Source organism: Chaetodon auriga, chromosome 22 (genome assembly GCF_051107435.1).
Source record: "Chaetodon auriga isolate fChaAug3 chromosome 22, fChaAug3.hap1, whole genome shotgun sequence".
Lineage (NCBI taxonomy): Eukaryota > Metazoa > Chordata > Actinopteri > Chaetodontiformes > Chaetodontidae > Chaetodon > Chaetodon auriga.
This window is the reverse complement of record NC_135095.1, coordinates 5664671-5684072: the sequence shown is the minus strand read 5'-3', so window position 1 is coordinate 5684072 and position 19402 is coordinate 5664671. Positions and strand designations below refer to the sequence as shown.

General features: G+C 42.6%; 3 protein-coding genes across 4 annotated transcripts in view; 1 reads left to right on the top strand and 2 right to left on the bottom strand.

The window, feature by feature from the left end:
* Window positions 1-8910, bottom strand: part of ptprz1b (protein tyrosine phosphatase receptor type Z1b) — a 49546-nt gene extending 40636 nt beyond the window's left edge. The window contains exon 1 of one of the 2 annotated variants that reach the window (XM_076721762.1): window positions 8659-8910. In XM_076721762.1, coding sequence (XP_076577877.1) covers window positions 8659-8722 — 64 coding nt within the window. In that variant the 5' untranslated portion in view covers window positions 8723-8910. The remainder of the gene's footprint in view (window positions 1-8658) is intronic. The other variant, XM_076721763.1, reaches the window with a different exon arrangement.
* Window positions 8911-10345: 1435 nt separating this feature from the next.
* Window positions 10346-12602, bottom strand: LOC143315242 (tRNA N6-adenosine threonylcarbamoyltransferase-like). The gene is made up of 6 exons (XM_076722842.1): window positions 12431-12602; window positions 12178-12273; window positions 12030-12079; window positions 11845-11923; window positions 11584-11649; window positions 10346-10354 (listed from the first exon to the last, which is right to left on the bottom strand). The coding sequence occupies exons 1-6, from the start codon at window positions 12596-12598 to the stop codon at window positions 10346-10348; spliced, it is 468 nt and encodes a 155-aa protein (XP_076578957.1). The 5' UTR covers window positions 12599-12602.
* A 5094-nt stretch (window positions 12603-17696) lies between these two features.
* coa6 (cytochrome c oxidase assembly factor 6) lies at window positions 17697-19401 on the top strand. Its single transcript, XM_076722009.1, has 3 exons — window positions 17697-17870; window positions 18403-18558; window positions 18709-19401. Exons 2-3 carry the CDS (start codon window positions 18415-18417, stop codon window positions 18805-18807), a joined length of 243 nt encoding a protein of 80 aa, XP_076578124.1. The 5' UTR covers window positions 17697-17870; window positions 18403-18414; the 3' UTR covers window positions 18808-19401.
* The last annotated feature ends 1 nt before the right edge of the window (window position 19402 follows it).

Below are 19402 nucleotides of genomic sequence, written 5' to 3'. Positions count from 1 at the left end.
ATTCAATTTTAGGGTGAAGACTTGGGGTAAGGTGAGGTTCAGGCCAAGGTTAGAGTTAGGCAAGCAGGGTAAGACTCCAGAAAATCAATGTAATGTTCTCTGAAGTGATGGAAATACAACTCTGTGTGTGTGCGTGTGTGTGTGTGTGTGTGTGTGTGTGTGTGTGTGTGTGATTAGTAACCCTGCAGCATTTCAGAGGAGCAGGGCTGCAAACTACATCAGCTACTGGTAAAACGATAATAAAAAAAAAGACTTCAAGATCTTCTGGTGTCTAAAAGCACTGATCACTATTTCACAAGGAGAGCAGAGCCTGAAGTTTGCTGCTGTTTTAATCATGAGAAGAACATAAAAAACGAGTGGAAGTGCCGTTTGTGCACTGCTGGTTACACACACCAACTCCTCCGTTTAGAAGCAGAACTTTAAAAATCATTCAACTGGCTTATCAACGAGTGCCGAGGCCGTGGACAATGTGCTTTCATTGAGGAATCTAGTCGACATGTTTTTCCATCAGCATTCAGTCCGAATCAGCGGAGTTTCCATGACAACAGTTCACAGCGTCATGACAACGGAAGAGCCCCCGATGGCGCGTGGAACACCCTGACTTCCTGTCGGCTTCCTGCTCCGACTCTCTCTATCTCCATGGATACAAAACCATCCCTTCTCCTCTCTATCTTTCAGTGCGGGGTCGCGCCCCCAATTCCTCACTTGTCTGGCACGCGCACACACGCACACACACACACAATACAGAGGGATAATAACACCACACATGTATTCAGAGAAACATATATGCCTTCACAGACCTGCAAACATAACACTTGCAAAAATAAAAGCATGCATGTATATTTATAAACTCACACATGGGCATTACAGTCTGGGAGAGCACTCGAAGTGCCCACCCAAAGATTTCTATTCAAATGTGTGTGTGTGTGTGACTAAGGGGGGTGGTTGGCTGGTGGGGGTGGAGGTTAATCAACTTTCAACCAACTGACTGGTCACAGCAGCAGCCCCCCAGTGACGATCCCCACGGGGAAAAGAAAGTCCGCCCTTTTCTTAGTTAACTTCCACTCCATAGACAAGCCTCCATTAGCTTTCAGCAAACCGATCGGTTTCAGTTTCCACTTAACTTCATCGTGGCTGAAAAGAAGAAAACTATCTACAGCTTATCAGATAAGAGCCTTGTGATAAAAGCCTACTGTGAGAAATTACTTTCGAATTTCAACTGTGATTCCTGTCTTTGTGTCTCTCTTTGAACTCCGAGCAACGCTCCGAACAATAAAGGGGAATATTTGTCAGCACTTCAAGAAAAGCAACTTGTGGTGCCAACTTTGCATCTTCTCTGTCTAACTTTCAATCAGAGCCTACTGTTTTTCACAGTGGGCTCTCGCATGCAACAGAGCTCGAAAGGAAAAAGAGAATCTTTAATTTGAGAAGTTCCGTAAAACTTCAAAGGATGCTCCTGTTTTCTGACTGACTGCCTCACTCGGTGTAATGTGACCTTGCTGATTGAGATTACGTGACCAAATTACAGTTAGAAAGGAAAAACGAACCCATTCTCTCTAATAAAATGCAAATGTAAGGCGTAAAGTAAGTAAAACTTTAGTTATAATTCGAAATGAGAGTTACAAAGACACAAATACTGAAGAAAAAGGATAAAGTTTAAACAGGAATTAATACAAAAAAACATTAAAGACTACACAGAAGGCAAGCACACATTACAGGAGCGTTAGACACAGGACCAACACAACAGAAAGGACAATACTATCAAACAGAGAAACCCCAGGGCTGTGACTGCAGACTGTACAATCAATAGTGGACGTAGCCACTGTGACGTCACCCGCTGGTTTGGGGACTGCTGTTTGGAAGCCTGAGTTTGGCATTATGGCCATCGCCATCTCGGTTTTTTGGAGTCAGAAGCGACCATATTTGGACAAGAGAGTGGAGCTGCCGTGGATATGCACTGCTGTTCTTCTACGCTGTTTGGATCAGACTGAGATCTGGAGAGCACGCTGCGGTAACGACTTGTCGATCGCAAACGGGACCAGAATTTAGAACATGAGCATCAGGCTGCACTGAAGAATACTTGAAACTGGCTACTGAGACCACAAACTTGGGTCATTTTCTCATACATTTACATAAATTTGGATTTCTTTTTGCAACCAGATTTAAGGCATTTGGGCATCGGCTTCACTTTTCACACCCCCAAGCTCAACCACTTATTAAACTGCCTGTGAAGGGACGCCTTCAATCCTGAATCAAGCTCTGCTCTATAGTAGGGAAACAGGAATATGAATGTAAATGAATTAGTTCTATACCAGAGCAGGTAACCATATTAGACTAGTTCTTATTTAGATTGAGGTTAATAGTCTTTACTTTAGCACTTCTTCAACTTCACACAAGCATCTAGTGAGGAATTCCCATTAAGTATGTGTGTGTGTGCTTGCCCGCGTTATCATGTTTGTACACGTTAAAGCCATCAGCTGGCCAGGCAAGCAGTAGTGAAGCTCTTTCCCTCTCCGGTAGCCTCAGCTCTTGGTGCCAGCCTTTTAAAAAGCAACAGTGGCTTTTGTAAGTGGGCACCGACAGAGACAGACGGCCATTGTCAGCGGCTGTAACTTCAGACAGACCTCCTCAACTGGAGAGACCACAGAGAGAGCATTGGCATTTTGTGGTTTCAGTGACTTAGTTTCACTCTTCCTCTCCTTTCCACCTTTTGTCCTGCATGTTCCTGCCATCCTCCTTTTCTGCCTCACACTCCTCGGCTGGTTTTCCCTCTCTGCTTCCAAGAAGATATGTGCGTTTCTGTAGCAGGACAATCTAACATTGATGCCCACCTGGCACGGCGATCGGCCAGCTGTGCCGAAACACACATCTTATGCACTAGTTCTTGTCTTGTATACTCCCCCACCCTCCCGCACAACATGTCCAGGTCTTATATTGGGATGACAACCTGATCATACAACTCATTTTATACGCACTGTACTGGACAAAAGCAAAAAAAAAAAGCTCATCCAGATTTTGGTGGACAGAAGAACTGTAACCTAAGCCTTCTACTAGTCCAGCAGAAGAAATATGCCACTGAAAATCTCTCTTTAACAACAAAAACTATCTTGCTGTACAGCCTTGAACAGCGGCTCTGCACAGCTTTTAGCTTGCTCCTTTGTAGTGGACAGCAGCTGTGGTTAGAATGGATTCAGAGCAGTTATGATGGATTACAATGGAGTTCTCAAACACTTCTCAAACCACTCCTGCAGCATAATCCACTTCTCCGCTGTTAGTCCTCGTGTTCAGTATGTTCGTAGCACTCAAAGTCATTCCACATCATAGCTAAATACACTAGCCCCTTGCCTCCTCGTAACTCACAAGCTCCACCAGGATGTGTTGATTTACAGCTGCAGTTCAACAGCAGAGGATGGATTATGCTGCAGGAGCAGTTCTAGAAGTTCCTATGAACGTTTTGATACTTTTACACGTGGCTCTGGGTCACCACTGGTCTATTGTTGCTGTTATCTGCCAAAGAGCAAGCTCTAAACTTTTCAGAGAGATACTGCAAGTCTACAGGCAGGGTGAGGATTTGATACTGAGATTTGGAGTCAAGCACTGCTTTAAGGGTCAAATCGGGTGAAAGCGAAGAAGTGAAAGTTTCTTCAATGTCCTACTCGAATCTGTAACCTTTGAACACAAGCCTTCTGTGTAAACAACTCATAGTGCATTAGAACACTTGAGGTGACAAACTCCCTAATGTAATATTTAAAAGTATTAGGTTTACATGTGCGTCTGCTCTGTACAAGAATCCAGTGCAAGAACTTTAAACCACTGAATTTCACTTTCAGCTTCGAGACTTTGTGCTCCTCCCAATCACTGCCGACGAGAGCGGCTACCGCAGAAACTTTTGAGTGACATAAGTGTTTCACTGAGCTGAGGTTCCTGTCCAGGCTGCTCAGCATCAAAGAGATTCAGCTGTCCTCGTGGCACAGACCGGCTTTAAAATAACTGTACGCTGCCACAGTGAGAGCAGACTGCAGCTAAGTGGATTAAAGAATAAGAGCACTTATGAATAAAATGCTTGAGATGGAGAGACCAGATGAAAAAGCAGCAGAAAGAGGGGGAGAGACAGAGGGATGGAAGACAAAATACCACAGTAGAAAGCAGGCAATCAATTATTCAATGTAACATCTGTGGTTTTGAGCGATGCCACCACCGTGATGACTATAACAGTGAAACACACTTCAATTAGCACACTCGGGAAAACCAAAATGAGATTTGTGATAGCACCCAAAGAAGGACAAAGTAGTCAAATCTATGAAATCGCACAACATTTCGCTCCATTCTGCGGAATTAATGATGTGTGTTAGGAAATGACATATTTCTGTTTTATCTTATAATTAAACTTTTCTCTACAATATCATAATCTCTGAAATTTCTACGCCAAAAAAAGAAAGAAAATCTGATTATACTTTTTTTTCTGCTAAAAACCAGACAGTTAAGGCGGCTTTGGAAAATCTTTCTAACAAGATTTATTTCCCTCAGTGAAGATTTCTATTTGGCTGGTTTACAGAGCCTGACTCCATCGGGCTGTGTGCGAGTGTGTGCGAGTGTATGTTTGGAAGTCAGCGCGCACATAATCGCATCTTAAGCATTGAGTTAAAGCTAGAAGGAGGAAGACACAATTATAACTCGTGTGCAGCTGCAAAAAAAAGAAGAGCAGAAAAGTAGAAAGAAAGAAAGAAAACAAAGTGGTGGCTCATATAGTGTGAGTCAACACTTTGGCATGGACTGTGCTGAGACTGTGCTTGAGGGTCAACATGAAGTGGAAGTGATACATGATGCTGGAGCCAATGTCCCTATTTAAGGTAACGGACCTGTCTTCTAAGTGTGAGGAAGTGGAAGATTTCACAATTTGTCAGCCTATAGTGCAGCACGAGATAATCAGCAAGGGCCTAATTACTGTGGTATTTAACTCACATGTAAAGTTAACCGAAACAACGTTTCAGTCTGGGGTGAACCAATCGAATCCATCAGACCGACACCGCCCCACCCCATCCTGACCTTATCAAACGGATGACATATCAGCTGGGTGAGAGTGATCCTCATTAAAGGTACCCCGTGGCGTTTTCTTGTAAACAAACAAAAAACATGTTCACATTCATTGTTACTCACCAAAACACACACCGTGTGTCCTTCAGGTCGAACATGTTGAATGCATTTCCTTAGGACATTTAAAGTATTTTGAACCCTGCATTGTTTATATTTTATGGTTACTAGCTTGCGGTCTTCTTTTTCCCTGTCTTTACTTGCACATTTCTGCACCTATAGATCGGTGGAATAGTATTAAACATTACTGCATCAACCCATACATGTACTTCTGTAAGTTCAGCAGCAAGTAAGATAGTTTAAAGGTAAGCATCATACCCAGTTTCATCCCTACTGTAGTTCACTATGCATCTGCCTATCCATCATTAGTGCTCTCTACATATTATTTATGAATCCTACACATTCAGTATGCTGTGTGCCAGTATTTTGTAGGCAATTACTATTACACCATCAGGCATCCTATTATGCCACCGGATGCAACCCCCCTGGTTTGCATGCTCGGAGTGCACCGGGCGGCCAGATGGTATCACAAGGAGACCATATGATCACTGAACTCACATTAAGCAAAACACACTATGACATGCTGTATGGTGGTATGTTGGGGACATTTCTTCAGTGGCAATGTATAGGGAGCCTGTAGTATTTGCTGTATTTGATAGTGGAGGCTTTTTTTTTTTTGTTAGGATTTGCAGGTACCAACTGTTCACACACCCACACAGAGAGAGACACATGCACACACACACACACACAAACACTTATTGAGCCGTTGAATCAATGTCATGCAGGCTGTGGTTGTGTCATTCCATCTAACCAACACCATGCACCATCAATCTATTCATCCAGCAATGCATTTGTCAACACTTCCAATTCAAACACAGTGACTAAACAACTCACTAAAAGTATGTCTAAATAGGAATACTGACTGCAACAAGGCAACGCACAATTTACCATGAGGTGGTCCTCTCATGGTACCACATTATTGCACCAAAATTCTGAAAATGTAGGAGTGAGTCATCCAGCAAGGGAGCTGCCTGTTGGGAGTGATTAAGGGTAGAAGGAGTCAGATGAAGAGCAGAAAACAAAAGAACCAAATGAGGCCTACAGAGAGAGGAGCTATGAGAGAAGAAGGGATGAGCGCAGATGCAACCATCACGCTGAGCTGAATCAGATTAGTTTTAAATCTCTAACCAGGGGGATCACAGGATACAAAAACTCAAAGCTACAGGGGCTTCCAACACTTGTATCTACATACATTCACTGTCAAAATGATGCATCAAAACAGGAACGTAGCCTAAAATCCCGTTCCTGCTGAACTGCACATATGGAACCAGGAGGTGTGATAACCACTGAGAAGTCAGATGTATAGAGGCGACCGTGCTGCTGCAAAACCATATGGCACCGTGAAGGACTCCAGCTAGAAGATCGTGTTCTCACTGGCAGAACTGCTTGGACAAACCAGGCCAAAATGAGATCACCCACGACATCACAGCGACTTGTATGTGTGTGTTAGTGCGGGAGAGGCTGAGTAAGAACATGTGTTTGTGTGTGATTTTGAGTGGTGTCCAGGCATATTGTGGGACAGATGGCTGGAGGATGCTCTATTTCCTTTCCCTAAAGGAAATAATCTTCCTCTCTCCACATATCTAAACAGCATCTTTAACACTAACATTTTAAAGGAAATGAACCAACTCGCGGCAGATGGTTGCTTACATGTAAACGTGCAGCCACAGCAAAGGGAATCAACAAGCTTAAATTCGCAATCATCTGCTGAAACTGACTCGACTGCTGCAGCTTCAGAGCTTAAACAAACTTTGAATGTGCAGAGACGTTTCTGAAATTGACCAGAAAAAGATTTCAGACAGCCAGCCTATCCTGGGATGACTTGATTCGAACGATCTCATGTTAATTCAGGAACTGCTTTCACGTCTGGCGACAGCAGATGGAGCTAGAAGTTAAAGGCCACCGATATTTCTGGGAACTGTTATCTTCATTTTATGAAAGAGCAGTTGCAATAACGCTGCCGTCATTAGAAACAACCAATCAGACGCGAGGGAAGGCTTGAGGAAGGACAGAGCTCACTCATCCCGTGTATCAGCGTTTGTCTCTTTCTGCACCAATTTCCATTAAATAAAAAAATGCCCCATGGGCTCATCTGAGTTAATCTGATCATGCAAAATCTCATCAAAAGAGAACATGCAGGTTTGTGTTCAGGACATGAAAACGCTTGGAAGCCTCTGATCTCGGCCTCCTGAATTGAATGTCATGAAATTTATCTCCTGCACTTTCCTTGAACAGATGACGGAATAAGAAGAATTAGACAACCTTGTTAAGGATCAGCGTTGAACATTTCAGCATGCTGTTCCATTTCCACTTAGAAAAGGTCAAATCAAAATGTCATGCAAAGCAAAACTGAAGATCAGTGAATGGGGGGGGGGGGGGGTACCGGGGGTTGTTCATGGAGTTCAAGTAGCTCCTCAAATCTGGGAACTTCTTCAGCTTCATTATCAACTGTCGTGGAAAACGCTGTGGCCCTGCGTGAACAGATTAAACTGAAAAGCTGATGATACATAAGACATAGTGTATGTAGTTTATGTCAACCCATTTGGATATTTGTGGCCGAAACCAGTAACATTGGAGCAGGAAGAATCTCATGTCTCAGCTGCTCACTCATTGGCTGACATCCATTGATACACCTGTAATAAACTAACCCTGGCCAATGTATTAGCCTCGCTCTACCCTGCTTCTGTCTTGTGGTTCATGACAGTGATAAGACTTCTGCTGCATCTCTCTATCAAGAGCATGAAGTGATTATATATTTCAGAGCTTATTAATCAAAACACCAAAACTCCCAGTTGACAGAAAACTTGATGGTCAAAAGTGAACTTCTCTTACACAAGGAGAGCCATGGAGCCGCTCACCATCCATAGTGGAAAAATCAATATCTGTAAGTTTGAACTGACATATAGATCTACAGTATAGAATTGATCATTTAAGCTCAATAAGGTCTCAAAATTCACAAGAAAGCATCAATTACTTTTGGAATGTCTCTCCCTATGAGAAAAACGTAGATGGACCTTGGAACAACAGTCAAGTTTCTAAAGTCAAAGTCCATGTGGGAGCAGTTGGAGCATCTCCGTCAAATCCAGACAACAGAACACACCGAGCGTCGTCACACTGCACAATTTCATTCATACTTCAACATGTGTTTGGAGGAGCCGCTCAACCTGTTCAAAGCATGACGAGGAAAAGCCCTGCAAGGACTGCACACCGTTCACTTCAACTAAATCTGAGTGGATTCTGCAGCGGTGGCCCATGTTGTAGGAACACATTTGCACGCATGTTCTAACAAATGCCATCTACACGCAACATTCATCTTTCTTTGCCGCCGATTGCAAATTTGGAAACACTGATTCAAGTCTGCAGGGTGTTAAATATCCGAGGGAATAAAAGAGACGCACAGCTCAATTTTTTTGACAGCGTTCAAAACGTCCACACATCACATGTCAGCCACCACAGTCAGTTAAATCCGGGTGTATATATTTTTTTTAATCCTTCCCAGTTTCTTACCTATTTGGCTGAAAAGGAGCAGCTGAGAGATGAGAACATCGGTCCGGGGAACTGCCATCTCCATGGCGAGAAAATGAGCCGTGAAGAGGCAGAGTGTCGGGTTTAAAAGGGGCGGACGGCAGGTCGGGCGCGTAAAGATGCGCTACCAGGTCATCTTTCCTCCTCTGCTGCCTCAGCGGAGCGGCAGGGCTGGATGCTCGGATCGGTCTGGCTCGAGTCGGTGCTGCTCGGCTGTTGGCTTGGAGGAGTGCTGGCTCGCTGGCTGGTTGGTTGGTGACGGACGCGCACTCACGTATATCGCAATAGGAGACGGGCTGTGTGCGCGCCGCCCACTGCCCTTAATGGAAATCACTGTATCACTCCTGTAATATTCTTATGATATTACTCCAGGGACGCGCTGGGCGCCTGGAGCATGCAGCGGCGATTTAGAGGCTTTTATCTGCTCGGGCAGCAGCGTGGGATTCATATGATACTCAGCCTGACAGCATCTGTGGAACGAAACGATGTGCTCACAGAGAACTTAACATACTTTGTGGTATTACAACAATATGAAGCAATTTTGCATAAAAATGCAGCAATGATAAAGACAAAGTGTATCCACACTGTATCTCTTACAGTGCCATAGTAATGCCAGGACATATTTCTGTACCACACTGTAGAATTAGGTGTTTGGCACCTTGGCTTGTCATTATATAAAGTATAAACCTTTCTAATATTTTTATCCCATAACACTGTTAGGTGCTCCACAGTGAGATACAGCGATGTCCTCTATGATCATGCAGCAGTTGTAAGGAATGATGGGTAGCTTTGTTGTACTTGCACAGTATACATGTGATTTAATTATTTTAACAAGTGGTGGATCAGAAACAAGGACAACAATTAGCATATGGGGCCCCTACAGGTGAGTAAGACAGCAGTGACATCATCAGTCTGGCTACTTCCAATGTCTAATATTACTGTTGAGTCTCTGTTTTGGAATATCATGGTGACAAAAGGTTTCATCTGAGTGCCTCACAAAGCTTTAAGGTGACTTGAGGAGACACTTCAAAAGTTTTTTAGGTTTTGTATAAAGCGGTGCAAAGAAGCAAGAATGTGGATCCAACCAGCAGGACTGTCCCACAGAGGAATCAGCGTGTGTGTATTTGCAATGGTGGGGAGATTTGGCATGAAGTATGCAATGTCAAAGCTATGTGTGTGTGTGTGTGTGAGTGTGTGCACACATCGTGTGAAAAAGAATTTGTGTAGCTTCACAAGCAACAGGCTTCAATGGTGCAACAACATGCGGTTGTGGGAGCTCGTAAGTGTTTGTGAGAGTGAGTGTTACGCACACACTCACTCTCAGGCTTCGGTCACACAATAACATGCTGCTCTCATTACTCTGTGTGCATTAATTAGCATAAATTAAGAGAGATAATCCTCTTTAATTCAGACGGGAGCCTTGTCTCACTTGTTGGACCAACATTTTTTCGGATGCTTGTTACAATATCCTCTCTGCCTCTGTGCTTCCGGTATATAAGCCTGTGTGTTTGTGTGCGCGTGTGTGCGTCTGCGCATGTTTGTGGGAGAAAGGGAGTGTGGCTTGTGGAATAACAACATGTTGGTTGTATCATCAGCCCGTGTGATTACTGACAAAAATAGACAGAACAGAGCACAGAAAATTAATGCTACTGGGAAAAAAAATGACCCCTTATTGAACCTTAAACACAAAGACACAAGCACACATACAACACATACACACACATCTTTTTTTTTTTCAGCTGAAGCCAGATGAAAAAATGCCAAACTAAAGCAACATCACCTTAACAAAACACACATGTGCACGCACACACACACAGACTTCCTGTCTGCTCTGACAGGTGTAAAGACACAAGCTGTGTGGCGAATGATCACAGCGCGCTGTCGCCTCCTGCAAAATACCCTGAGCTTTTTCAGATCCTGTTGCTGCGGAAAGCTGATTCGGTGTTCACTGCACACAGGCAGCTATGGATTATGGATTATGTGTTTGCCCTCCCTTTCCTCTCTCTGACTGTGTGTTCATACCGTGAGTGGAGCAAGGTCAACAGCTCAACAGGAGTTCATTTAGGTCAACCACTGTCGAGAATCTGGTCCTGCTCGGTTTATCATGCAAGATGTCCACTGATCAGATTTTCATGAAGCTTTGGCAAAAGACGCATACTATAGCTTCTTTCCATCATTTCTGATTTCACATTGGTTCCTCTCAGGGTGGCATGGGGACTTATTGAAATAGTCTCTATAAAATATTGACTAAAACAGGTGTTTCTGCTTTGAGTCTGGCAAAGGGTCATTATAAGCATAAAGGACACAAGACTACAAGCATAATAAAAACAATATAGATCAATTAATAGTGCTCTGATTACCACGTGATACAGACAAATTAAGTGCCTTCGAAAACACATCCTCCTTTGAAGTGTTTGCTGTCAAATAATTTCTGTCTTCCAAAAGTTCAACTGAACATGTCATCAGTAGACATTACAAAAAGTGACAAAAGGATTTCCATTAAAACGTTCCGCTCCTAAATCACAACATCCACGTCATGTTTTGATTACGTGCATGTGTGGCGTGAGTGTCCTAACCCCCTGTTGCCATGACAGTGGATGGCGAGTTGACAGTGATATTGACTTCCAGCGGTGGCAAGTGGAGGTCAGCACTGTGGACAGCAGCAGCCTCACAAGTATTGGTCAATGTGTGTGTGTGTGTGTGTGAGTGAGAGAGATGCCATTGGTCGCTGTCTGCTATGGAGGAACAGAGCTCCGTGTGTGTGCCCCTGCAGATTAATCAATGATGCTTTATTTTTTTTTAAAAATGGCTTCTACAAATGGTTCTATGAAGCTTTTTTAACTAGCTGAGCTACACAGATCCAGCATGTAAGGCAGGACTCTATGAGCAGACTGATAGTGTTGGTACCTGCAGGGAGAAACACAGGTCCTCTGCTGCACACTGACCAGAGCTCAGCATCTTATGAGAGACGTCCTGTGGAAGAAAAAGAGAAAACAACCATTGGGGTCATGACTCAAGAGAGTGATGAAGTCACAGACATCAAACTGCAGCCTTGAGTGTAAGTTTTAGCCATTTCCTAATTAACATCTGCACTATGTCAACAGATAACAGAGGAGGAAGTCGTTGTTTAGATGAATGCACTTATTGTAGATAAAGAGTCCCACTCACCTCAATGTAGGATAAAATCCCAGAAAATGAGACGTCCATTCCTTTAACTGTATACAGCAGCTCCACATACTGACTCCCTCTGACAGCACGGACATGAGCAGAGCAGTGTCAAAATATCAGTCGTGTTAAAACAAACATTAAGTACACAACACGTTCCACAACAGTCCAGCGAAGCTTCCACTCACTTTTTGGCCATCTGCTCAATGTTGTAGCCTGGACTGGGGTCATTGGAAATCTGAGTGGAGAAACAGATCCACACAAGTTTTCACACACATCGATCACATCCAGTGAAAGGTGAACAGTCGCTCTAATGAGGACCATAACGGCACACACCTTTAGAACTCGAGCAAACCTGTCCAAACAGTTGCCGACCGCGATGTCGATGGTCTCCCCAAATATTCTGTACCGCCGCTCTGAGTATGCAATAACCTGCACAGGAACACAAGAGTCCAATTGTTACATTTGTACCACATCAGCTTATACCTCAGTGTATGTTACAGCTCTGTCAACACTGTTTCACAGACAGCTGATAACAGGAAGTGCTGTCCAGAAGTTCTGTGCCAAAGGAAATACTGAGGCCACCAACCTGTGTGTTCCCTCCACTGACATAAAGCACGGTGGGGTTGGTGGCTTTTGTGATGAGTCGGCCCATCTCAATGTGTCCAATGCAGTGGTTGACACCGAGGAGCGGCTTCCCCCAAAGCTGTGTGACTGTATGAGCCACCAGAGCCACCGTCACCAGGGGAGCACCCATACCAGGACCTGAAAGAGTAGAAGAAAAACTGCTGTTTGATTGTGTGATAATTAGGTAGCTAGCTGACCAGCTTGTTCAACTGTTAGTGAACACTAGTGGTAAATGCCAAATGACTAACACAAAAAAAAAACACAAACGAATGCAGTGAAGTTCAGAAATGACAACCAGTGCGTAAATGCAGGTTCAATAGTTCAAATGTTTCTGGGAGGTACAACCGTCGGTCATCAGCATAAGAATACAGAGATGCTACAGTGACAAATGTAAATGGACTGTTTCTACGAGTAAAATGTTTTTGTTTATAAGTGAAATTCCAGTTTAAAGGCTTTAAACAATTTGATATTAAGTGAAATGATGTTGAGGTTCAACCAGGAACTGAAGATTGCATGTAGGTGGGAGTTTGCGCTTGTGTTTCTTTTCAACTGAATATCAGGAATCGGACAAGTTTACAAAGTTGTAAAACATAAGAATGATAATACATTGAAACCAGGCTTTACTCACGTGGTGATTTCAATGTATTTCACAACAATGGAAACAGATAACAATGGTGTGATCTCTTTGACTCCTCTGTTGTACATACACGATGAACTTGTAAACTGGCAGCTCTAAAAAAAGAAAACCTTGCTATCTCACACTTTCCTCACAATATTTACTGTTGATATTTCCAGTTCCATGAGGAGCCAAAGATATATCAGCATTATTTTTATTTCAGTCTATGTCCTAATTAGTTAGCAGGCAGGTTGACCTATGAGCCAGCATTGAAAGACAATGTTCCTTTAGGGAGACTCTCCTCTAATTAGTAATCAATAAACTCTTATTGTAGTAGAATCATTATTTTTTAAAGATCATCTCTCTTAAAGGCAAGAAACAAACAAGGAATCAGAGACTTGGATGCGTTGTGGGGAGTAATGTCATGGTTGTCATTTATCATCGGCATCAACAGCTTCAGAAAGCACTAAGAGCGACCTGCCTGCATCTTTGTGTGTGTGCGTGAGTGTTTTTTTTCCTGAAACTGAAAGTGTGCAAGAGTGTGTGTATTCAAGTGTGTGTTTTGGGCTTTTTACCGACTGTGTGTGTCTGACTGTGATCTGACATTTACCTCCCTGGCATACCAAAGGTTCCACCACACATCTCTCATCTCGCACTTACACACTCTCTACCTGCCATGTGAGAATTGAGGATAACAACCTATTAAGACAGTTTTTATCCACATATAAAACCACAATTTCTCAAATTATTGAACTCTCAGATTTCTCCATGAAAAAAAAGATGCTGTACCGCACTTGTAAATTCACACACGTAAGTAAGACATAACTGTTAGCACATGGTGAACAAATGGAGGGACTGAGCAGAAATCAAGGTGTCATGCTGTGCATACTCATTATCATCTCATTAACCAAAGTCCAATGAATGAGACCAAAGTGTTTATATAACAGTTTCTATGAGTCACCAAAAAGTGAGATAGAGAGAGAGAGCTGGACATATAGATCAACCAGTGTTTATACAGAGATGCTTCACGGACAGTAGCAGAAGGTTCAGTGCATTTACAACAAATCTCATACACTGGTTCCAAAACACATCATTCTTTAAGGCTACTCTCTTCTCCAGACAGCCATTGGTTAATTTGAGATAAACTTACACCTTACAAACTTACAACTAAACTACAACAGCCACAGATATTTAAAAAAAAAAAGAAAAAACTTTGCATCCCATACGGATTGTAATGGACTTACTGTAGTTTTGTTTTGTCTGTGCACCTGTGTGAGAGGTGTGTGATGGACAGAAACCAGCTGTACCGACTGGAAACCAAAACCTGCAGTGACCAAAAAGAACAATGAGGTTAAAGTGAGGTTAGACAAGACAATTCACCTGACAGACTGGTGTGGCTTAAAATGAACTACTTTGGCCTAGAGTCCGCAGTAAATAGACCTTCCCATCTTAACCTCCTCTGGGGGTCCAGGCTATGCCTCACAACCCCTTGCACCTACTGTAAATCCATCTTGATAAGTGTCCTGTGTCAAGTACTGTCAGCCTTCCTCTGACATCCTGGCTGAGCTGACACTGACTGACAGGTGACAGCTGGCTCATGGCCACCGCAGCTTCTCTTCTGTCAATGAAGTAAGCGGTACTCAGTTGTCAGATTGCTTTTGTGGTGTGTGAATTTAGATGAACAATCCATTCTATGACAAGGCCACAGGCTTCACTCATTTGGTTTTATTTCTTCTGAGCCACAACGGGTATGGATTAATAACTTGTTATTTATTATGGGACAGGTACTTGTTCTGGCAATACTCGTTAAAAAATTAAGACATACTAGTCATGATGACAATGAATAATACATCATACTGCTGCAATCTAATTGCCCTCTTCATGTTTCCGGTCCTCTCCACATACAGTATAATCCAGTGCCACCTCACGTGGCAGCTGCAGACACTGCTGCTGAGAGGGAAAAAGGAAATGCTTTAGTGCTTTTAATAGCCTGAAAATGGCACTGTGGATCACCTATCTCACTGGTTTGTTTATAAAAATTAGAGTTTCAAACAGAATGAGAACATAATGTCTCTCACGCAGCATCTAAAACCACAAGTCTGTGACAGCTATGTGATGGGGAGAGCATGCAATATCCAACAGGGTGAGCCACTAAGGGTGCCAGGATTCAAGCTTCAAGCTTCAAACCCCACTGATGGCATCTGTGTTGAACATGTCCAATTAATTGTACTCGTAAACAACCCTGACGCCCTTAACAACAAAACTGAATATTAACTGACAAATACAAATCTTCCAACTATATTCAGCTTTTTTTTTATTTTAATAAGGCATACTCTTACATACTCTAATGCACTAACAGCTCTGAAAATTATAGGAGGGATGTATTTCAGCTGGAGGTACTGGCTCAGCAAAGAAAAGCCATTTCAGGCATCAAAGGTCACCGTGAGTGATGTTCAATTGTTAACAGAACATCCTGAGCATGATCTCAAGACTCAAGAGAACTTTATTGTCAACCGATCCATATAAAAGGACAGAAAAGGGATAAAATTCGTTTCTCTTAGGCCAGTGGTACCACATTTAACATTAAGCAAGACAGTCAACGTACAGTGCCCAGACATAAACAAAAAGAAGTGCGAAACAGTGCAAAAGAAAGGACAAAAAATGAGAAAATGTAGAATGCAGTCTATTGTACCATTGAGGATGTTAGGAGAGGTTTGCGTAAAGTGGGTGTGTACACAGAAATGAAAATGTAAATTTGTGTGCCACATACGATAGGCATGAGGGAGGTGCCCATTCTTCATCACAGACTTTCAACACAACTTTAAAACTCTGCCACCATGTTTTTTTCATGCTTCATGTTTTTTTTTCTTTTATGCTCAGCTACCTTTGCACCGCAGGCAGGCACCTCCTTCTCTCGTAATGTGCATTTACCTGAAGGTCCTTCAACCACTCGATTGCACAGGACTGATGTCACGTGAAAGAAGCTTCTCTTTCTGAACATTTGTGATTTTCTTTTAGTTTCTAAAACAACATTCTACCTGGTACAATGTAAATCCTGACAGATAAAACTCAAAATGTGTCTTCTTTACCCACCAAGAGAACATGTGATAAATTAATTCTTCCCACTAGGGCAGTGACATGCAACCACTACTGCAACTGACAATTTCACAATTTCAGCCACTTCAAAACTGATTGACTTCAAAGTTTTATTTATCTTATAGTGCTTTTTCTGCAAAAATGAATGACACATGTTAACCTATGCCCATGTATGTTAACATCATCTTGCATAATGTCCTTGGACAGGAACTTTTTGGCCTCCATGCTGGAGCAGACGAAAGTAAAAACACTCACTAACAGTAGAGGAAACAAACTTGAAGTGAGGTCAGTAAATGGTGTGTGATATGAATAGTGAATGAAGGTCTGTCTCTGAAGCAGCTAAAGAGACACACTCAAGTCGCAGGCACACAGGGCGACAAACACTTACTTTCCCTAAGAAGAGGGCGAGCACCTCACCACTGCATCAGAGTACTTGTTTTGTCGCTCCCTTAAGTCCGCTCAAGCACACAACTGAGATGGATTGCTGCTGGGCGCCATGGCAACCAATGGGGCTATTCTCCGTCACTGTGGCTGAGGGAGGGTGAAGAAGAGAGGGAGAGTTAATCAGCAACACAGTTTCATTCCCCTTTTACTCACTGCCAAGCTGTACATGCACACAGACCAGCGTTATTGTACATTCATGCAGCTCTGTGACAAACTCTTGTGCTGTGGAGGAAACGAGGTTCGCAGGGAAGAAACAAACATTCACAAAGTTTCCTCTTCTTGATTTGGCTGGCACATGAATGCACACACACACACACACACACACACACGTCCACACATTTTACTTTTGGCATTCCAATTCTTGGGGAAACATGCAGAAAAGTGTCCATTACAGGTTCTGAGAGGCTCAGCCGATGTCTTCAAATGTCTTGGTCTGCTTGACCAACCGTGCAAAACCACAAAATAGGATATGAAACAGAGGAAAGAAGCAAAACCTCACATGTGCTTTACTTTTGTGTTAATTAACTAATTGATTAATGGACTTCAGCACTAGTCCAAGATATGCAGCTAATTGTGACATTTTTCTGGATGTGATTCTGGTGTTTGTTCAGTACATATTACTATGTTTAACATTTTCTTTAAGAACTAAGGCATTTTAACCACTAAAGATGTTGAACACAGTAACATAGCTGCCATGTTAGTGTCAAAACGCTGCATAGTGGTCTAAATTGAACAAATGACACCCACAAGTGAAAGCTGGTAAACTACAGAAGGATGCTAACGTTACCTTACCTAATGGATGACTTCCTCTCACCTGTGGCTTCCTCTCAGCCGGATTTATCATGGCAATAGTTAAAGTTAAATAAGGTACATGAGACGCCATATTGTGTTAAATGACGTTGTCTGGATAAATTGTGTTTAGTTTACCTTTATTTATCTAACGCCGGCTGTTAATGTTAACAGGTAATGTTAAACACGATCAAACTTTAGTTTGATTTTTTAACGAACTACGCCATCACCTGGTACGATTCGCCAATCACGCCTTGACGTCATCACCAAGCGACAAGGAAGTGGTGCTGTGCGCGTCCTTCACTCTACTCTGTGTAAACACGTTACAAAAGTCGTGTGTTTGTGGTTGAGTTATGGTGTATCTCGTTGATTTCACGAGGTTTATGCAGTGACAGAGGCAAACAGCAGCGGTGTTTGAGATAAAGAAATCCTTCTGGAGGTTTTAGCGTTTGATTCGGTGAGTGACAAGTACATACAAGCCAACGTAGCTATTGGCAGCTTACTTTCTTGGGATTTGCTGAGTGATGGTTGAAAACAATTGAAAATGAATTACTTGTAGTCTAATATTAAAGAGAAAACGCCACAGTGGTGTTATGTGGGTTTAATTAAGACGTCGGGTCTTTTGAGGCTCACGTATGCATGTAAATTCACAGCATAAACATATGTTATAGCCAATAGTTCAAACCTGAGGGACATTTATGAGCATCAACAGCTCATCGCATAAAGTTGCAGAAGTACTACAGTAATGAAGAGACTAATGTTTATCAGAACATATGTTAATGTGGTTTTTAGGGTACCCAATTGTTCATAATGGTATTTTTCAGCAATTTTACCCCATTTACTCCCCTTTTTCAAAACAACTGCTGGTTGATAGAGAATTTTCTAAATATGTGAACAGATACAACATTAGCATACAACACCAGCATATCCACAATATAAAGGACACTGTAAAGGAGGGAGGAAACTTAATATTTTACAATGTCTCCCAGGATAAAGCAGCCATGACGGCTCCAAACTCTGCGGAAAGGAAGGCCTGCTGGGAAGCCAGAGACCTCCTGTGGAAATGCCTTGATGACAACGATGACAAAGCTGCATCCTGCCAGAAGTTCCAGAGCGAATTTGAGGCAAACTGCCCCGCTCAGTGGGTAAGCTATCCCAGCTTTTTATCACTGTGGTCAGTGAGGTGTGAGATCTATATTTAGTGCAGACCACGGTGTCTGAAAGGTTGAACCGTGAGCAGTGTATCAAAGTCTTCCTTCAATCTTTCAGTCAGTCTTTTGTATTTTTCTTGACAGGTGAAATATTTCACCAAGAGGAGACACTTCCTGAAATACAAAGACAAAATGGAGAGAGAAAACTTCATACCTGCGGCAGGCCCCCAGCAGCCTTCCTAACCACTGGACAGCAGACCCTCAACATCTCCAAGACTTTAAGCCTTATTCAGACCAGGGCGAGAGATGCAGCACCTGGAGAGGAGTTTTCCTCACTTTATTGTTGGCAGAGCACCTGAACTTCACCTTTATCATTGTTCATTTGGACAGATGTCAAGATTCGTCAAGAAAGCGTACATATTAGAAGCTTCAAGTGGCAGCATGAGTGACCTGTTCGAGAATTACTCGAGCTGCCTTCCTCAGAAATATGTGGCGTCAGTTCATGTCAACCCGCCCAGCTGGTCTGAGACGTGATAACAAAAAAACCAAACAAGAGGGAAAAGATCCACATTCAGAGAAGATCACAGAGTGGTTTTCTACCTCTGCTTGGAGTTTGGGTTGAATGAAGTTTTTGTACATGAAAACCAGTCACAAGTCTCAATCAATTCAATTCTAATTGTGTGATTTTACAGATAAATGCTGATCTTCACTGATTGCTGCTACTTACCTTTTAATTCCAGGACAGTGCCGCATTAGGCAAAATCTCTCAAGTGTGATTGACTTGTGGTGTTGTATGTAAATGATTTAAATGTAAATAAATAAAATAATACATACAGTC